At 36.4% G+C, this 21,381-nt stretch overlaps 2 protein-coding genes across 2 annotated transcripts; one reads left to right on the top strand and one right to left on the bottom strand.

Annotated features, from left to right (window-relative positions):
* Positions 1 to 393: 393 nt before the first annotated feature.
* mrm1 (mitochondrial rRNA methyltransferase 1 homolog (S. cerevisiae)) lies at positions 394 to 4,564 on the bottom strand. The gene is made up of 5 exons (XM_055200918.2): positions 3,151 to 4,564; positions 2,803 to 2,896; positions 2,165 to 2,285; positions 1,951 to 2,070; positions 394 to 891 (listed from the first exon to the last, which is right to left on the bottom strand). The coding sequence occupies exons 1-5, from the start codon at positions 3,945 to 3,947 to the stop codon at positions 848 to 850; spliced, it is 1,176 nt and encodes a 391-aa protein (XP_055056893.2). The 5' UTR covers positions 3,948 to 4,564; the 3' UTR covers positions 394 to 847.
* A 166-nt stretch (positions 4,565 to 4,730) lies between these two features.
* mks1 (MKS transition zone complex subunit 1) lies at positions 4,731 to 18,639 on the top strand. The gene is made up of 18 exons (XM_055200917.2): positions 4,731 to 4,961; positions 5,616 to 5,743; positions 5,831 to 5,883; positions 5,974 to 6,129; positions 6,626 to 6,723; positions 7,072 to 7,200; positions 7,646 to 7,750; positions 7,841 to 7,949; positions 8,065 to 8,121; positions 8,207 to 8,249; positions 9,198 to 9,260; positions 9,943 to 10,013; positions 10,092 to 10,161; positions 10,280 to 10,387; positions 11,133 to 11,263; positions 11,395 to 11,477; positions 11,575 to 11,672; positions 18,271 to 18,639. The coding sequence occupies exons 1-18, from the start codon at positions 4,885 to 4,887 to the stop codon at positions 18,372 to 18,374; spliced, it is 1,683 nt and encodes a 560-aa protein (XP_055056892.2). The 5' UTR covers positions 4,731 to 4,884; the 3' UTR covers positions 18,375 to 18,639.
* Positions 18,640 to 21,381: the final 2,742 nt, after the last annotated feature.

Raw genomic sequence — 21,381 nt, 5'->3', positions numbered from 1 at the left:
ATGCATTTGTGGAGTTTCTGATCCATCAACTAGTCATTTTTACGGGTACTAAATAAAGTTAGGCAGCATAACTTGCCTAACACATTAAATCAGGTAATATCATATGGTTTGATCATCTGTGACCAACAGATGAGTTGTCCGCCAAAGTACATTCTATAGCCTTAGCTTTAACATTGATTTGTTACATATTTTTATATTAGCTATATGTATGTTTACATTTTAAACAATGATAAAACATATCAACAAGTAAAATAAAATAATATTAAGTAAAACAAAAGGTTTTGAGTAGGCTACCTCAAAAAAGTTACCCTTCTGGAGATCCCTGATCTAGTGATTTCTGTCATAAGTAGGCTTTGTGTGCTTTTTAGGAACTGAACAAAAGTTGACCATCTGTAGTACTAGAGAATATACATTTATGTCCGGTATGTACATATCTATAAATCACTTTGTAAACACATATAAATGCAGCTTTACTTACATAGATTATATGAGTTTTCTGTTTTATGGAGTACTTCATATTTCATAATACCATTATTATAATACCTAAATAAATGCAAATGCTTAAAAGAAAATAGCAAGTGAATCTTGTTTGTTTATTCTTCCTAAATATGAAACTCGCATAAAGAGTTCATAAAGACCTAAAACAGAACAGGTTTTGTCTTAAACAAGCCAGTCACACAGGGCAGTCAAGGCCGCAGGATGCACCTACAGTCTCTCTTTATCTGATCAATGGGCCTCTCCAGACTATCAGACTGTTAATTGATGAAGTAATCCAGTCATTAATCACTGTAGGGGACTAATGAGAGACGTCTGAGTAAATAATGCTGCAGCCCTGCCGCCATCATCATCAACTTCCTGTGCGTGAGGACAGAAGAGAGTGCAACAGGATGCCTGCAAGAGAAATAAAATACATTAAAAAGAACTACGTTACCAGGTTTTTCGAAAAAAATTGTCTATATCAGATCAAAGCATTGTTCATCTGGGCATATAAAAATAGAAATTCAGTCACGTTTTTAAAAACATTTATTTTATAAAGAGCATTTTATTTATTTTCAACATTTGGTGCCACTTAGTGGTGCAGAAACTAAATGACATACTTGAGTTTTAAAGGTGCAGTGTGTAACTTTACGAAGGATCTCTTGACAGAAATGCAAAATAATATACAAAACTATATTATCAAGGGTGTATAAAGACCTTTCATAAAGAAGTGTTATGTGTTTATTACCTTAGAACGAGACCTTTTTATCTACATAAAGGGCCCCCTTACATGGAAGTCGCCATTTTGTGCCGCCATTTTTTTACAGAAGCCCTTAACAGACAATTTTTTTTACTAAGTTGTCTTCGATGATGACATGTTTGTCCGGTGGCGGCTACCGTAGCTATGTGTTTCAAAAGCGAGGGGTGAGCAGTGAACTAAGCCATTGGCTGCAAAATTTACACACTGCACCTTTAAAGTGAATATTTGTGACCCTGTCTGTGAATTCCTGGCTAAAGTCTGTAAATGAGATTTGGGAGCATCAAAGTTGGATTTCAGTCACTGATTTCAATATTTGACACAGCTCAAGTCAATATGAAAGATATCATATTTATATTTTCAGTTCTTTACATTATGTAGGATGATTATATATAGAAACAAATCAATCATAAAGAATGTTTTTACTGGGTTTTACAGAATGGGCCACATATTGGACTTCTGACTCAGAAGACAGGCAAGCGTAAACAGTACCACAATACCAGCAATTACACTCTTAAAAGTAAAGCTTTTATAAAGGGCTCTTTGCAGTGATGCCATAGAAGAACCATCTTTAGTTCTCCAAAGAACCTTTTGGTAAAAGGTTCTCAAAAGAACAATTTTTCTACCTTTTATAGTCTGTAGAAGGTTTTTTATGGAACAGAACCTTTTATTAACCTGTATTTTCAGAAGTGTATTAGGAGTGTAGTCTGCTGTACCTGTGGCTACAGACACATTGAGGGATTCTACTCCCGGCTGCAGGTCTCTGCGTGGAGGAATGGTGAGGAGGACATCACATAGTTGCCTCAGATCGGAAGACAAACCCTGTCCCTCTCCACCTATCAACACAGACAGACAGACTGGTGTTTCAAGAACACAAAGTACACAGCATTTACAGTACTGTATGAATCCAAACATGTTTAAATCACATACCCATTATCAGCAGTGTAGGTCTGGACATCTTAAAATCAGAACACGGCATAATTGGGCCTTCACAATTTCCAATCTCGAATCCAACTGTGCCAACTACTTGCCAACCTTGTACTGCTTTTGCCTATATTGACAAAATTACAATATGATAATTGAATTTACCAATATGCCCTTAAACAGCCTAAAGTAGCAAATTGTGCCACACTACATAGTCAATATTCTTTTCTATAAAAATAATCATGCATTTAACCCATTTAACAGAGTTGTGTTATTAAGCATGACAAAAATTAAATGCAAAGTTAGCAAAATCACTATTTTTAGTTACAGCGAGTTTGACCCAGACAAGTCTGAACACAAACATAACACAAATGAATGCTTTAACTGCCCTCTAGAGGTCGCAAATGGAAACAATTGAACTTATTTTAAAGGAAGTGTTCACCCAAATACGAAAATTCCAAAATGCACACATAATTACCATTAAGGCCAACCAAATGACTCCAGTGGGTTAATTATGTCTTCTGAAGCAAGTTTGTATTAATATTTGAATCTTATTTATCAATCAATTATTTAGTAATAATGAATGAGAGAGTTTTCATAATTGGATCAACTAGTCCTTTAGATAAAGCGATACACTTCCATACCTTTATAATATCTTCCAGACTGCTGTAGCCAAACACTTCCATGACCTCCATCACACCAGCACTGGCTTTGCTTACTGTGGGCGTCAATGGACAGCTAACAAACATTGCACATAATCAGTGTCCATGGGTCAAAATACATCAAACATAATCCATGGTGCACTATAGTAAATCTTGACAAATATGTTTAAAATTATATACACGCACATAGATGAAACCCCAGCCAATATTTACTTTATCCTGGTAACCCCCCATAATATTGGTAACATAAATAATCTACACCAATACATAATTAATAAAGTAAGAAATATTTAATAAAGTATTATTTACAAAAGAATATTTGGTTTCCACCTGTTATGAATGCTGCTGGCCACCCGATCCACTCCCAGGAAGTATGCAGACCGTAAAATGGCACCAAGATTCATAGGATCTTGTATTCCATCCAAAACAAGCCATAATGTCCCTTGGTTCTCCTTGTGCTGTAATGTTACTGATCTTTCTTCTCTGATAAAACCTAGTGAACTTGCTAAAAGACACAACCCCTGGTGCACTTTACCACCACACATCTTGTCAAGTGTTTTCTTATTGACTCTTTGGATCTGCACACCGTGCCTGATGCCCTCCTGACAGACCCTAAGGACTGCGTCTCGCTGGGGCCCTTTATCTTCTTTTACAAAGAGACGACTGGGTTTTCTCCTACCTCGCATGAGGGCCAGCATGCATGGGGCCACCCCATACACAATCTCCAACTGCTTGTCTTCATCAATGTCTTTATGGATACCAAAGATCTTTCCAGATTCAGACTCATCAAAATCTTCAAACCTAAGTTTCTGAAGCTCAGAAGACACTTTTCTCTCTGGTATTGATCTTTTCTCTACAGCCGCTTGAGATTGTCTGCTTGGTATTTTTGTTAATTTGGGAATAGTAGCATCTTGTAAATGTTCATACTGCCTAGATACATTTGTCTTTGTGACTTTATTAGAACGTAAAGGATTTTTTCTCAACCATTCAATATCTCTTGGCAAAAGAAGTGGACTTGCGCAGTGATAAGCAGACATAGGGGTAAAACGTAATTGATACAGGCCTACCAAATAATGGCTATTGCTAACTTGGCTGGAGACTTGGTATATTCTTTTGCACATCTGCATATTTGCAATAAATTTGACAAAAAATTCCTCAAATAGAAAATTATCTACTAAACTAGCCTGATTTTCTGGTCTTAGCTACCCAACAGAAGGTTTCCATTGGTCAGGTTTGATGGTTAACTGTAGAGGAGTTTGGGCGCTTTGTCATCTGGTCAGAATGTAAAAACAAACTGTCTAGTTACTAGTTTGACCAGCTGAAAACCTGCTTGAACGTGCTGAAAGACCAGATAAACTAAGTTAAGCCAATGAAACACCTTTGAAAACAGTTTTGTTAGCAGGATATAAGTTCAGATTCACTCCTACCGAACAAGCAGTGATGTATTTCAAATGCATACCATGTTTTCCAATAAATTCATTCAGTGCTTGCTAGTAAGTTAGTTTATTTCTAACGTTACTCGTTATTGCTGCTAACTCGAAAGCTAACTTTGCCCTTCAACAAATCAGCAAATGATCAAAGCAAACGGTTTGTTTTAGCCTCGTAAATACAATATCACAAACCAGAAATCAAACCGACCTCAAAATTAAGTTCAGCTTAAACCTACAACAACCATGTTAATCCAGCTTGCTTTCAGTACTTTGACAGATTTCAACGTGGATGTGATGCGTGGAGAGCATGTGTGGAGACTGTTTACTACCGCTGCTGCTCCCAGATCAGCTCTCGCCATTAGCACATACTCTACATATCGAGTAGGAACGTACCTCTGGCTGATCTGAAAACAGCGCGTACCGTTAAGTTATCCGCTTATACTGAGCATGCGCACAACTCACTTCCTGTTGCTTCCGTTACCATGTTACTATGCAACGAGACGCCCTGAAGTGTAGCGCTGTCTTTTATAAATGAATCAGGAAAAACAGCTATCTCTCCTTTATATATAATAGTAATCTATGCAAATGATACACTTAAGTTAAATAATTTCTATTTTGAAGCTGGGTGGTAAATATGGCGGACGTCTGGTGTACTGACACAGGGGAAGCGGTTTACCGCTCGAGGGATGCAGTTAAAAACTTACGGATACGGTAAGTCATTGCAGCCTACAGTAGCCGTACTTGTTGTGTTACTCATCGCCTTAACTAATGTTGAATCTTGCCCCGAAGAATTTGACATCTCTAACAAAAGTGGTTTACTGCATTAACAATGTATTCTTTGAAGTGCAATGAATGGCATGATGCATAAAAATTGTTAGCATTTAGCACCATGATATATATATATATATATATATATATGAAAGTACCACTACCGGTATCTCACATTACTATTACTGTGCATTACTGTTCCACGCTACTCTTGCTACATATTTCAATAGAACTAATGTTTCCTTACAAAAAAGGTCAAACAGCAGTGATAAAATCAGAAGATAGGATTTAATGTTTTCGGATTTGTATATACACTGTATTATTTAAATTGTATATTCCGTATGTGTTTTTGCTCAGGGAAAGCGCTTCATTAGCAACGGAAAGCACACTGATAAAATGTATAGCTTGCATGCAATGTAAATTCATTTGGATTAAAGTGTCAGCCCAAATAATAATGCAACCTACATGCATTTTGATGTATCAATTTTTAAACGTGCTACTTCAGAAATATTTTGAAGGTACCATGCTGCAATATCCAAAACACCACTTTAACATGGTGAAGAAATATATCATTACCCTATTTTGTTTTTGTCTTAGTGTCCGCATACAACGTATGACCTCTACAGCTGCCCTGTCGCAGCACCTCCATCAGCAAGTGTTGTCTCAACAGGAAAGAGGAGCTATAGAGCTGGACAACTTCACCTCACAGACACGATCGAGCTCCAGTACGTGAGAATCACAGATACAAAACAGTTTACGGAAGATGACAATAATACTTATGGACTGTCTCTCTGTTTCTTTTTATAACACAGCCATTGATGAGGAGGAAATGGTAGTTGGTTGGCAGGAGAAATTTTTTAGTCAGGTAAGAGACTACTGTGAGGATAAAGCTGTGTGCCCCAAAATAGACTGGAATATGAAAAGATCTAATGAGTTCCTCATTATCTATATCTAGTATGAAGTGGACCTTTACCAGACTGAGTCAAACTGTCAAACACCTTTGGAGCGTCAATATCACACAGAAATATTGGCAATGGAAAGGGCTAAACGAAGAAAAAACCAGCGCATTTTCACCTACACAGACTTTGATCGCTTTGCCAAGTGGGAAGAGGTTGGTTAACTGTAACTGTTTTGTTTCCAAGGCAGTTGATCAATGTCATACAATAATTAGACTATCCGGATATGTGTATAACTATGACAGAATGATTTTCACAAATTATAAATATATTAAAAGTTATATTTTACATCAAAATATTTTAGATTTCAAGATGTTAAGACTGTTATGATTTTTTTGGATAACATTGTAACATTATTTTATGACAATTAGACACCCCCTTCCCTTTTACTGTAATACGTCAACAAAAATAATAAGAGTTTATTTAACTCATAATAAATTACAGGCATTATAATAAATGCTACCATTATGTATCAATACAATAATATTACATATTTTTATGTTGTAAATTGTCATCAAAATAAAATTGCTTAATTCTTTCTATTGATTTGGGGGCGAAATGTGACCTGGTCTTGACAGGTTTTGTGAGATGCATCCATAAAATATAAACATGCATTTCTACAATTTTCTGAAGTTGTTGTTGTGTTGGCAGCAAGCTCAGAGTCTATTGACCCCAGCACAGCCAATACCTACCCTCTTAGCAGAACGCATGGCCAGTGTTAGACACAGGAGGCAAGAGAGACGTCCTGTGTAAGTGCAGACTGTTGGCATTATGATTCTGTTATACACGGTTCCCACGGGTCCTTGAAATCAGTTTAAATCTGGGGAAAAAATTTCAAGGCCCTGAAAGGTTTTTGAAAAGTTGTGTTTGACACATAAAACCGTAACAATGTATCTTACAAGGTAACACAATGTAACCTTGCTCTCACTAGAATGATTCCCAACATTGTCATTGAATTCGACTTTGAGGGTATTGGACCTGGAAAGTCCTTGAAATGTCCTTGAATTTAAAGTTAACCAAGGTGTGGGAACCCTTATACTATTATCTTCATGTTGGAAATTTTAAATGTTTATGCAATTTCAACGTATGTTTAATAGAGACTCCAGTGTTCCCAAGTCGCGTTTAATCATGTGGGAACCTTCAGAGGAGTTCATAAAGAACAGCCACACCATCAACACACCTGTGCAGAGCATGTACATTATGGGAGATCTTGGGCCTTCAGGGAAGTACGTAAGACAATGAGTTTAATACCCATCCTGGGTGAACTATCCCTTTAATTTTCATTTATGAACTAGACCCTTACTATGGTTATACTGGTACCTTCACAGTTCAATATAAAAGTCCTGCATCATGATATGCTAAAACTCTTCCATCTTAAAAGAGAAATAACACTTTTAAGTGTTTGGTAATACAGTTGCTGGCCCTCATTTACCATTTTACCAATGACTGCAAAACATTTTGACAAGTTTATGAAATCTGTTAAGGTCAGACTGAAGTGAGAATGGATCTTTCATGTCACAAAGTCATGGCAGGTCCAGTTTTCGACCACTGATAAGCATTGATTACATGCAATTGTAGGCTGAATGTTTTGAAATTAATACATTGGTGAATGGCTCACAGAAATCGGTGGCCTCATCTGACGTTTATGTTTACATTGTTTGTGTTTTACAGGTTGGGCCTGAAAGAAAATGAATATGTGCTATGTACCATAAGAGCAGACAGTAATGGAGTTATCACAATCAAACCAGACTTTAACAATAACAGAGGAGCTTACAGGCAAGACACACCTCTCCCATATATTTAACAGTACATTGATGAGTGTGGTTGCAGTTATGAAGTTATATGATAGTGTGTCTTTCACACTAGGATAGAGACGGTGGGAGAGAAGAGGGAGGTGTGGCAGCTTTATCTGGAAAACACCTCAGCAGACATTAATGCAGAAGAGAAAGACAGAGAGCAACGCATGTACAGAGATGTAGGTCCTTGCAGATATGTTTCCCCTTATCCATGTCTGTGTGGTATTTTTACTATTTGCTTGAAAGACCGTAGCTCACAGTGGTCATAATCTAATACATTTAACTCTCTTTTAGCTGTACACACGTCACAAAGATTACCTTAACAGCCTGGTAGGCCAGGACTTTGAGATGGTTTGTATTATACATCTTGTTTCATAGTGTCATTGTATGAAAAATATGTACAAATTAATTTTGATTGTCAAATTACTTCCTTCAGCCACCTCCAGGGGTACTTCGCCTGATTGTGAATGGAGAGATTGGTGGGTATAATAAGTTATAGTGATCAGCTTAGAAGAACCCATGTCATTGTTTAATTACTCTCATGTTGTTTCAAACTTGTACTGCTTTCTTTTTTTCTGTGGTGGTCTAAGGGACCGTTTACACAATGTTTTCATCTAAAACTAGAAAACTTTTTTATACGGTTTGGCTGTTCGTTTACACAATGCATTAAAATATGTTATTACCTTAACTAAGAATTGTTGATACATCCCTCTATCATCTGTGTGCGTGCACGTAAGCGCTGGAGCGCGCTGCGACGCTTCGATAGCATTTAGCTTAGCCCCATTCATTCAATGGTACCATTTAGAGATAAAGTTAGAAGTGACCAAACACATCAACGTTTTTCCTATTTAAGACGAGTAGTTATACGAGCAAGTTTGGTGGTACAAAATAAAACGTAGCGCTTTTCTAAGCGGATTTAAAAGAGGAACTATATTTTATGGCGTAATAGCACTTTTGGGAGTACTTCGACTCGGCGCAGTAACACCCTCCCTCTCCCATTATGAGAGTGAGAAGGGGAGCGGACTTTTCCGGCGAGTCGAAATACACTGTTTATTGCTCTGTATGTGTGCATGTAGTGTTGCTTTACAAACGAACATTGCAATCTACCGGCCTGGCACGAGTAACCTTTTACGTTTTGTACTACGTTATTGTTGTGTAAACGTCAATGGCAAAAGATAAAAAATCTGATATCCCATGTAATGACCCCTTAAATTAAATGAATAAAGTGCAGCTCTAGATGTAAATAGTAGACTATTAGAGATTGCAAAGGGTGTCATGAGTCACAACCATAGTCACAAACAATACACACCCAGGCTTTATAACAGTTTATGAGCATTTTTAAATAGTATAAAATGGTGTTATTAATAGAATTTCACTGTTAACTCCAAACTGTCTCAAAAATCATAATATTGCAATTTTCATGTCAGTTTCAGCTCAGGGCTATGAATATGACAATCTCTATGTCCACTTCTTCCTGGATCTACCAAACAGTGAGTCAACATTACCTTCTTTACACATTGTGGCCAGAAAACATACTTGGACTTTTAATGGTTGCCATTGTATTAAATAGTGAAATATGAAGCAAAGTGGTAAAGAGAAATATAAGGTTTGTGACCAGTTTATTAAAAGTTATTTTAAGTTAGCCTTGTATTTGTTTAAAGGGGATATATCATAAAAATCTGACTTTTTCCATGTTTAAGTGCTATAATTGGGTCCCAAGTGCTTCTATCAATCTAGAAAATTTGATAAAGAACAACCAAGTAATTTTGTTTTGGTAAACCATTCTCTGCAAGCACGAGAAAAAACATGTCATTGAAATTTGGCTCCCCTGTGATGTCAGAAGGGGATAATACCGCCTCTTAATCTGCACTTTCCAACCACGACAGATCAGCTCATTTGCATTTAAAAGGACACCCAAAACAGCACAATTTTGCTCACACCTACAAAGTGGCAATTTTAACATGCTATAATAAATTATCTATTTGGCATTTTGAGCTAAAACTTCACATACTTACTCTGGAGACACCAAAGATTTATTTTAGATAATTAAAAAGTCTTGTGAAATGTCCCCTTTAAGTGTAGCTTCAATATCTGAATACCTTGTAAAGCCAGTGCATTACTCTGTTATGTAGATTTTCTCTCAATCACTCATGTTATAGTTTGTGTCTTCAGGTTGGTCCAATGTTCCCTTTCACTGCCTCTCTGGTGTCACTCAGACCTGTCGCACACGCATTCTGGGGAAAGTAAGACATACTATTATTTGCCTGCATGCCTGCAACTGTATTTATGCAAGTAAGGACATGATGTTTTCTGTTTCATAGGAGGATGTAGCCTTCTTCTCCTATCCATTTAGCTTTGAGTCCTTCTTCAGAAAAGAGGATGAGTCTGATGGTGAGATCTTTGTTTGCCATGGAATAGATGTATCTATAAGCATTCCTCTTGATGATATGCTTAAAAACAACACTTAAATGATGAACTTCCATTGTTAATCCAAGTATGTTCTGTGTAGAATCATTACCCCAGTGGCCAGTGTTATATTTTAAAGTTCTGTCCTTGGATTTCTGGCAACGGTACAGAACTGAAGGCTATGGTTTCCTTGTCATTCCCTCAACACCAGGTAGGACAAACCTTCGCTCTGAGTGAGAAGTACTGTATAGTGTGATATTTACTGTATAGTGAACTGAACCGGTTCAGTTATACCTAAAAATTGTCATGGTTTTAGTTAGAATTATAGGACTAATTGAGTCTAGAACACAAAAAACACTCAAAAGCAGTAAGGTTCACTTAGGGTGTATTCACATTATATGAACTGTACCATACATGAGTAGAGCAGACAGGGGCGTGCAGATCTAGTAGACTGCTCAAGGATTTATTATAAAAATCAATTGACTTAGTGAGTAAAGAAAATTCAGCAGTGGAAATATGCTGAAGATCTATGGCCAAAATATCCAGGTTAAACTTTTTCAAGTTTCTGAAACATATTTGACATTTTCCTTTAATGCAGGATAATGGAAGTGGCAGCTCCATTGAAATGACTCAATACGATGAACTCCATCGTGCATATCTTCCAGTTTTCTTCAAAATAATCGCTTTCTCATTCTCTATTAATATTTTTCCACATGTTGAAGTAAAGCTCATATAACACAAATGTAGCTAGCTATGGGAATTATTTCGTCAACAATGGAAATTAAAAATTTCCAATTAGACTGTTACTTGTCATTAATCATAGGCATGGTAGCTTTTGATTTAATTCAAGATTCTAGTCCTAATCCAAAATATAATTTACATAATGAACTGTAGCACAGAGTTCTTGTTTTTATGATGTGTGTGTTAACTTTATGAATCTGTTTTTATGGTTTCAGGGTGTCACAAAATGACTTGCCGCACATGGAGACCCCTGCAGTCAAGCACAGCTGAACTGAGGCGCTTCTTTATTGGGGGAGGTCCTGAACTTGAGGACGTCAGTTATGTCAGAATACCTGGCACTTTCAAGGTGACTCATACCTTGAATATATACGAGAGAGAGAAAGAGAGAGAGAGAGATTTCTTATTGTGATTATTTGTATAATAACCAAATTGAGTAATTTAGCATTGAATATTTGTAAAAGTGCCTTCTCTTTCTAGGGAGAGCGATTGAGTAGATGTGGCTTTCGCACACAGACGACTGGAAGTGTGACCTTTACTCTAAATTGCATACAGCATGCCAGGTTGGCCAACAGAATTAGCAAATCACTTTTTTGTTGAGATTTAAACAAAACCGTTCTGCCCCGCTGAGGTGTCATGAGCTTGTTGTATTTTATTTAGGGCTTTTATTGATGCCAGCACCCTGAAGAGGAGGAGACAGACTGTTCTGGATCAGCTGGGCGGCCACAGTCAGCAGGGCTCTGTCTATAATGTATTGGGTAAGAGGAAGTATGAATCACTTCAGTTATGCTCTTTATTGCTATTTATTAAACGACCCCTCTGATTGCTCAGTCGTGAAATTACAAGGTATGTTATTTCTTGATAACAACTGATAACACACTGCTGATCCAGGTACTGCGAGTCATCTTGACCAGTATTTTTCAGATATTTTTCATATTTCAATGTATCACACAGCTGTCCCTTTTCTTATTTTAATTTGATAAAATAAACAAAAAAGCTGCCCAAATATTTAAAATCAATATTTTGTGACCAATAATTTACTTGTGTGAAAAGTAGCCATGTAATATGCAGCGAAATGTACATTCAGACAGCTTGAGACGAGATTTAAGTTTTTTAAGAAAAACATTCAAGGTTTTTTCTCAATTTAATAAAAATTCCCAAACGAAGCATAAGGGTCTTATCTAGTAAAATGATTGTCATAGTCAGCAAGAAAGATAAAAAATATGCACTTTTAAACCACAACTTCTGGTGTATCACGGCTGGTGCAAGACGTTAAGATGGGGGTGAGTAAATATCTCAAATTTTTAAAAGAAAGATGAGTATGCCTTTAAAGAGTTTGTTTTATAACAATTGTCTGAATGTACATTTTGCTGCTTATCACATTGCTACTTTCCAGTTTACAGTTTAAAATTGGAGTTTCAACACAGTTTTAAATGGCTCTAAATGATTCCAAATGAGGCATAAAGGTCTTATCTAGCAAACAGATTGTCATTTTCGGCAAGAAAAATCAGTAGCGCCTCACTGCAGAACACAACATCCAGTGGGTGGGGTTGGATCTAGATCCAGGGGGCGGGGCTGGATCCAGGTACCACTGCATTTTGATTGGTCGGCAGTATTACCACAAGACACATCATACACTTGTTGTTGCATTACCATTTTCGCATTGAGACGTAACTAAATTAAGTTATTCTTTTGACGGAAAAACAAACTTAACTTATGACTACAATAAAAGTAGTGCATTTAAGGTGAAATGTGAGGTCTTTTGCTATATGTTTTGGAGTAAAACATTTCGGGTACTAAGAGCAATCTTACCATGTGCAGTTTAATACCTATGAATGTATACAGTATAAATATGCATAGTTATTAACATATATGTCATGTTATTTAGAAATTAATAAATTGAATTTTTATCTTGTATGGACTTGTTTTAACGCGTCTTTGATTACATCCATTAGGAAACAGGTTTCCCTCGCAGAAGGTTTACTTATCTTACAAATGTGCTAAAAAAGATATCAAATAAAATTGTGTTTTTATATTTACTCGTATAGAAATAGCCCGGTGTAATAAGTGGGATAATGTACAGCCAACCGGGTCCCAAAGCAATCCCTTCAGTGATATCACCCTGTCGATAACGTGTCCCTTACCTTCCCTTACACCTAACTGTGATCATTACTTACTAAATTATGAATCTTAATTGCAGGCGGCAACAACGCAAATATACTGGTTTATTTGGCGGAGCAAAGTATATAAAGTGGGGGGAGTTGGATTTAGATCCAACCTCGCCCCCTGGATGTCGTGTTCTGCAGTGAGGACCATCTCAGAAAAAATAAAGAATATGCACTTTTACACCAAGTTGTGGTTTAAAAGTGTTATTGGGATTTTTTTAAAGAAAGTGGAATATTCCTTTAAGGGGATACAATACCTCTACTATTTGGGTGTTATTTTGTGATAACAGCCAGCTGGAAGTACACTATCCCTTAAGGCGGGTGTTCATACGAGTTTGCATGCGATTTTTTTTTTTTTCTCTTGGGAGGAAATCGTTGATCGTTGATGGTTGTTTGGTTGCAAACTTGCACTGTGTGAGAGGATTTACGAGCCAAGCACGTAACAAGCAACTCACGACATCCCGATATTTTTTAAACGTGTCAAAATCATTTCTGAAGTTATTGGTATAAATTTGTAGTGTTGGTGCGGGTGAACGAGACGACTTGGCGATGCACTTAAAGTTGACCAATTTAAAGGGACAAAACACAGAAGAAGAAAAAGGACAAATGTGGCACTGCTACCTCGAATCTGGACAATAACAAAAGAGGATAATAATCCTTTTTTGATTATACCAGGCTACCACAATGTATATTCGTCGAGTCGTACAGTAAGATGTTGTCGTGTGTGACTGTGTCCGAATTATTTTCAAATAACCTCACTCGTGACGTGGGAGAGCTCACGACGTTCCAACCATCAGAATTCACACTGTGTATGCCCAGCTTTACTGAATTATATCTAAAATATGCGTCGTGTGTCATTGACAATTAACTTTTTCCACACCACTGACGAGTTTTATCTAAACGTTTCCCTGCCAATGACGAGTTTCTGCGACAATCCATATTTTCACTATTATCCACTAGGTGGCGCTCTTTCCCAACTTATTAAACACTGAAGCATCCAATTCAAAAACAGTAAAAACTCTGTGTATTTTTATCATCATTCTAAATCTCATGTCTAAAAGTCCTTTACAAAAATGCAGTATCTTAGCTTTTTTGCTCAAAATGTGGTATTTTTGAAGAAACCTACCTATATTTGAGAGGTGATAAAAAATGAAGATAGGATGAAAGTTTTTTTTTTTAAAGCAAAGGGTTCCGTTCATTTAATATATTTGTTTATATTGTTAAAGAAGAATTTTTGTCTGGAAGGCATTATGCAAAAATTATAAAAAATGCTGGCTGGCAACTTCTTTTAAAAATGCTGGTGGGGAAAGAGTTATCTGAAGTACAAAAAACAAATCAACTAAATAAAGTTAATTTTTAACCTTTAAACTGCTCAAAACTGCTTTATATTGTTTTACAACTGAAATCATAACTTAGAAAGTCAGGCTGTGTAACTGTTAAGGGAACATGAAAAGCTCCGATGCAAAAGTCGTTAAATGTCACCTCCATCAAAAATGAGATACCGTATTTTCCAGACTATAAGTCGGTCCGGAGTATAAGTTGCATTACTCAAAAAAAGCATCATGAAGAGGAAAAAACATATATGTCGCATTTATTTAGAATTTTTTTTCCACAAAATCCAAGCCCAAGAACAGACATTTAATCTGGAAAGGCAAATTATTCAACTAAACAATAGCATACAAAACAACAGGCTGAAGGGGTGTACGTACATGTTAGCGTAACACATTAACAGTTATTCAGCTAACGTAAACAATAACATACAGAACATACCTGGGAGGCTGAAAAGGCTAAATTAACAAATTAACATAACAAGCCAACGAGAATCAAGTTCACCAAGCTCTCGAACTCATTTAACATCACTGAATCGTGAAAATGAAGGAGCAGCATATAGCGCCCTCTCGCGTCTGTAGATGGTACACTGTAAAAAATACTTTGCTGCCTTAAAATTTTTTGTTGAATCAACTCGGATTTACAAGTCATTTCAACTTGCTATTATTTTTCTTGACTAGAGATGAGTTGTTATAACTGCAGGTGAGTTGTTATAACTTATAAAATTAAGTTGACTTTTCTCAACTATATTTTATAAGTTATGACAACTCATCTTTGTTGACATGACTTGTAAATCTTAGTTGATTTAACAAAAATGTTAAGGCAGCAAAGTTTTTTTTTACAGTGTAATGTTTTCATTTGGTTCATGTTAGTCAGTATGAATAAATTTTGACATATAAGACGCACCTGACTATAATTCACAGGCCAGCCAAACTATGAAAAAAACGTATAGTCCGGAAAATGCGGTTATGATATTTACCAAATGCTCTTGGCACGTATTATACATCCATCAAATACTTTCACTTGAAACACACTTAGTCCCGGCCTCAGCCCATTCATAAATACTGGTTTGTTGGCAGAATACACAACAGTTTTTCAGCAAATTCCTTCAAGTCCACAGAAGAAGAATTGGATTAATAACAGCATTAATACGTCAAGGTGCAAGAGTTTTTTTTACCTGGTTAAAGGAGGTTTACAGAATATATTAGGATATTAGCTGAATTACTGAGCCCTTTACCATTTTCAGAAAGGACAGTGAAGAGTGACTGGAAACCTTTGATAGTAGAGATTTTTGCTTAAATGCCAAAAAATTTTAAATGCCAATGAAATGACTATCAATGAAGTGACATTTGTTAAAAGACATTTCAGTTACTGACTAATAACATTTTCTTTACCATTAAAGGAAAATTACTGAACTGAACCTAAACATTATAAAAAAATGCTTATTTACAAAAAACCTGTCAGATGTACTCAGAGGGTTTTGCATCTAAGCTCTTCATATTCTCCTTAGATATTTAAATATTACACATTTATTCATAGTTAATAGGTGTGAACAGAGCAAATGAGCATTACATCATTGATGCTTATGAAAGTGAAAAGTAAAAAGTGACATGTTTGGTAGCCCATACTCCAAAGTGGTCTCATGAGAATACGTGTGTATTTTTACGTTTCAGTGTGGTTGTACAATACGTACATTAACTTACGTTTAAAACACACTGAAACGTACAATATTGACGTTTTGACAGGACTAATACGTAAATAATTTACGTATTTACAGCTTCACAAACGTAAAAATGTGTACGTATGTTATTCCTATTCATAAATATTAAAATCGCGGGCATTGGCGTTTCTTACTCATAACAATGACGTTTTCAGTCATATTTTCTGACTTATTTATTTAAGACAGTTTACCCATTTACCTAATGAAATGATTATGATATTCAGAGAATTTCACAATATTTAACATTTTAAAACGTTAAAATGAATAGCATTTCTGTATTTATATTTAGTTTGTTTGCCATGACACAAAAAAACGCGATATCTACTGCTGTCTTACTACTAAGCAATACAACAAAATACAACATAAATTCACAAAAGATTTTACTTTTATTCATTTGCTGTAATCGACAACTTTAAATTTCATACGATTGCGAGGAACAGATCCAAATTCAGCCCTTGATCCAGCGATCTTTATCCGCGTTCTCATCAGCAACCGTAATGTCAGATCGCGCGTTCGTTAATGTGAATTCAAATATCCCGCCTCAAGAAGCTTTACGACACATTGCTTTACGGCAGTGATATCAAAAGCTCATTGGCTCTTTGAGTGCCACGTGACATATTTGCGTCATTTCCATTTCCGTTGGTGTACGTTTGAAATTAAAAAAAGCGCGCTGTGACAGAGGGAAGCCGGATCAACGCTGATCAAACTCTTGGATTAATAACTTTAATACTTCTCTGTACTTTACTTCATATACTCCAGAGAGGACCTTGGCTGCAGCACATCGTCATTTTAACTACTTTTGGTACTGATTTTAATATTCGCAATAAATAAGTTGTTGTGATTACACTTAATTGTCTGCCTCTTATGATTTTTTTAAACAGTAACGTTAAATGATTTTAATAAACTGTTTTGCGTATGACTGTAGCACCTTAAAATATCTTTTGAATGCTATATTGTTACTAATATGTTCCTAAACAAATCTGTTGGTTACGTTGCATAATATAAAAAGAATACATGCGTAGGCTATTTAAACATTTTGTATAAAAGAGTTTGGGTTTAGGGTAAGGTTTGGGTTTAGGGTAAGGTTTGGGGTAGGGTTAAGGTGGTAACATATCGCTAAAAGGGTTAAAAGGAAATTATACAGCAATCTTTATGGAATGAAAGATACGTAAAAGTTTTACGTTTTTTATCTGTCAAAACGTAATAATGCTACGTTTAAAGGTTGTAAATACGTCTACATTGTACGTTTTAGCATCTATTTAAACGTACAAAAAATACGTTTTTGTTTTTTAAAGTTACGTGTAAATACTACGTATTAACACTGAGACCAGGCTGCATACTCAAAATGTGACCTCTGCTTTTATAGGCAACCACACACACAAAAATAATCGGGTGGAATTTGTGACGATTGTACCCCTCACGACAGTAAAGTCGTCTGGTGCGTGGTATGTTAAGAGCGATTAAAACGTCGGGGCCGCTTCGATCGTAAATCGTACATCTTTAACATGTTGAATATTTATGATCAGAAATCCTGTTGTGTGGGGGAACCCTGAGTACACACACAGTAGATTGTCACATGGAACAAAACGATACCCAGTCAGAAAGTGTGAAAGACTAAAGACGAAACCAACAACCACAGTCATGGCGCAGCAGGTACAGTCCAAAGTGAGATAGGCTTCAGAGATGTAAAAAGCAGTCCACAGTTTTAATAACATTTCTTCAGATTTCCTCGAGATTTTCTTTGTTTCTCAGTCGAGACTCGCTTTGTTTGTGAAGGTAATCTGATTGGGTGCGTGGTGTTCTCTCAAGACATAGCAGCACTCCACAAACTATAGTAACAAAACTGTTAAATCGTCAATATATTTGTCATCATGTACGTGGTCTTTTACATTTTGAAAGTCTGATAAGATTTTACAAATCTTGTGGCCCTAGCTTAACCCAGTAAGTAGTGAACACACGCACTGCAAGTCGTGAACACACACATAGAGCAGTCGGCAGCTATAGCTACTGGGGTTAAGCTTGCCTTTTTCATTTGGCTATGAGAATACAAAAGCTTGAGGTTACAAAAGCCTGACTTTCTAACCACTATATGACTTGTATTTGACTTATATTTGCTAATTTAGAATGTTTATGTGATTTCAGAAGCGTTTCAAAAGGCCCGTAAGCGCATGCACGACGCCAGAGAGAGTTTACCCAGAGATCTCATCAGTACCGCTGTACAACTTAACTCAGAGTCTTCTGCATAGTTAAACTTGAAACCTTTATAAAATAAATGGAAAAATATGGTTTCTGTTTTTAAACATCTTTTGAAAACCTCATTTGCTGTATTATATTTATGTATATATGCACATAGTTTCTGTGATTTAAAGAAAGTATGTTTTTTTAAACAGTTGTTGTATATAGGATAGTTGTTGTAATGTTTGTATTAAATTTGTAAATCCCTACATACTTCATATATTTCTATGATAAGTATGATAACTCAATAAAGACATGATAGTAAACATGAAACAACATGGTTTGGTTCAATATTAGTATTATCGGTGGTTGGTGTTAGATTGCTTACAAGCTGGTTTGGTATTTTGTTATCAGCAACAATAATGTGGCTTTAGTGTCTACAATCTTTTGGGTGCTAAATGAACAGCAGAGGGCAGCATCCAAGTTATAAATATAACACTCACAGAACATAAAATATATAGCCAATCAGGACATGACATTGCACTGACCTGACACAGTTAACATAAAATTCAAGCTTTGGATGTTTTGATATTTTATTTCCAGCCTGTTCACTTTCAGCTTGAAATATTTATTATCAAAAGTTCTCATTATCAGATTTGAATGGATACAGTGAGAGCATAAAGTCAGCTATCAGCACCCCTGTCTTCAAAGACAGGCACTTGGATTAGAATAGAGTTTGCTGTCCCTCCACCACCTGTCCATGTGTAAAGTGAAGCAATATGTGGAGACTATGGGTAGCGTGTGTCTGTAAAAAAGTGCTCTCCATTTTTTCCTGTTGCATGCGTAAGGCAGGGTGTAAAGAGGCAGCAATGTTAGGAGCTGCCTCGCTCAACCCTGGCGCCTACAGCACCTGTTTCTGTCACAATGCATCCTGTTCATGACCTCACGTCACTGTCTGCAGACACAAGGTCAGAGGTTGTACCACTGAAAAAACATTTCATTATAGGAATATTAAAGGGATAGTTCAACCAAAAAAAATTCTGTCATCATCTGTCATGTATTGACCATATGACTGAACAGAAAACATGATTCTGGAATAAAGAGATGTCAAGCAGACTATTGTTGCTGTTTTCATAAAATGAAAGTGAATGGTGAATAGGGGCTATCAAGCTCATGCACTGTTATCCAAGTCATCTGATGCAAGCAGCTTTGTTTGTGAATTTATTTACCAGCATGCCATAGATGCTCATCAAATATGGATATATGGCCATGTTTATATAGCATAGGTGATCACCGTCACTATGACCTGTGAGCCAAAAAACTTAAACCCATAAGCAATCTTGAACAGTTAGAAGTGTTGAAACATTTAGTTTGGTTGTGAAAGCTATATTTTGTTTAGAACTAACTAAGTGGTACTAAGAACACACCGTTTTGATAACTAAACAGAGCTAGCATGCTATAGATTGTTCAAAGGATGCTAATAAAAGAAGCCCTAAGTACATGGCTGGCGAGTTGATAGGTTTTTTATATGCAGAGGGTGTCACAAAGAGGCTGTCATCTAAAGTTCCTCATAATAATCCCCCAACAACAACACACACCCCTATTATTATCCACATTCATTTGACTATCACATATAAAAGACACCACTTCGTAGTAAAGTTAATCTAATTTTCATGTTAAAATTCATACCAATATGTAAACCTCTGGCATCTCAAATTCGCAACCTGAGCAAGGAATCACTCAGAACCATAGCCCTAGAAACCACCCTTATTGGTTACTACATACTGTAAGAACACTTTAGCAACCACCCAACACAACCCAGAATCACGAGTTGGGTGGTTGCACACACCTTTAAAAAGGTCTTAATATGTACCATTTTGGTACAGAGTATGTACCTCTTAGGTACCAGCATGTACAGGGACAAAAGTGTACTTTTTAAAAAGGTACAACCTCAGTAACAACTTTTGTACATTCATGTACCTTTTTTCTGAGAGTGCAGAAAGCAGCACTTACCACTCAGTTCAAGAAATAGTTCACACCAAAAATTAGCCCATATCTTACACTCAGGCCAAAACACATCGTAGTCATATAAAATAATATGCTGACTCTTTTCAGCTTTATAATGGCATTAAATATCTTTTAAGGCAAAGAATTTGGTGTTTGTAAGAAACTTTTATATTTCAAACTTTACAAATTACAGCCATAAGCATGTTCACGAGAGAGTTGAGGTCTGGCGAAAGTCTGATCTCTGACCCAATGTTACAAAATCTCATCGCCTCACCTTAGAAGACATTTAATAATTGTATAGTTTCAATTTTGATGATGCACTTTTATGAGCTTTAAAAGCAGGACACTATCCAGTGCCATTATAAAGCTAAAAAGAGGATATTATTTAATATAATCCCGACTGTGTTTGGTTGAAAGAAAATAGTCACCTAGAATGGCTTGCAGGTAAGTAAAATATGGGCTAATTTTCATTTTGGGGTCAACTAGTCCTTTAACTTATAAACATCAAGTAATTTTTGCAGTTCTAAATTGAAATTCTAGAATTAAAATTTACCTGCAAAGGAATCTTTTAATGAACACAAAATGTCAAAGTGTAAAATCAATCAATATATGAAGGAAAAGAGCAATAAAATCTGTTCTCAGCTCTTACAAGGTGGAGTTCCAGTGGCTGGCCAGACAGCTCAGCGTGCCTGTCACTGACCTCGTTCTTTCATCGCAGAGACATTTATTAGCAAATGGCTGTCTCTCATTCACTCCTGCTTTAACTGTGGCTTGTCAGTCATGTCAGGCATCTTCATTAGAGAGGCGCGCTGCCCTCTGACTCGTGATTACCCGCTGACCTCAGGTCTGTTAGCCAGATCGACTCATTTCTGTCTCTGCTCTCCAATCATCAGCTTTCCCAATGCTAGATTTGGCCCTGCTCCCTCCACAGGGACCATCTGCCATTTTACACCCATGGGATTGCAAAAAGGATGAGATGCGGACATAAACTGTTTTTCAATAAAAAGATGTAGAAGGCCTATACATATTAAAAATGTTCTTATGATATACAGATCCATAGCTTGAGTCTTT

The sequence above is a fragment of the Misgurnus anguillicaudatus genome, chromosome 22, assembly GCF_027580225.2.
Source record: "Misgurnus anguillicaudatus chromosome 22, ASM2758022v2, whole genome shotgun sequence".
NCBI lineage: Eukaryota > Metazoa > Chordata > Actinopteri > Cypriniformes > Cobitidae > Misgurnus > Misgurnus anguillicaudatus.
Note: the sequence above shows the minus strand (reverse complement) of the source record. Positions and strands in the feature narration are given on the sequence as shown.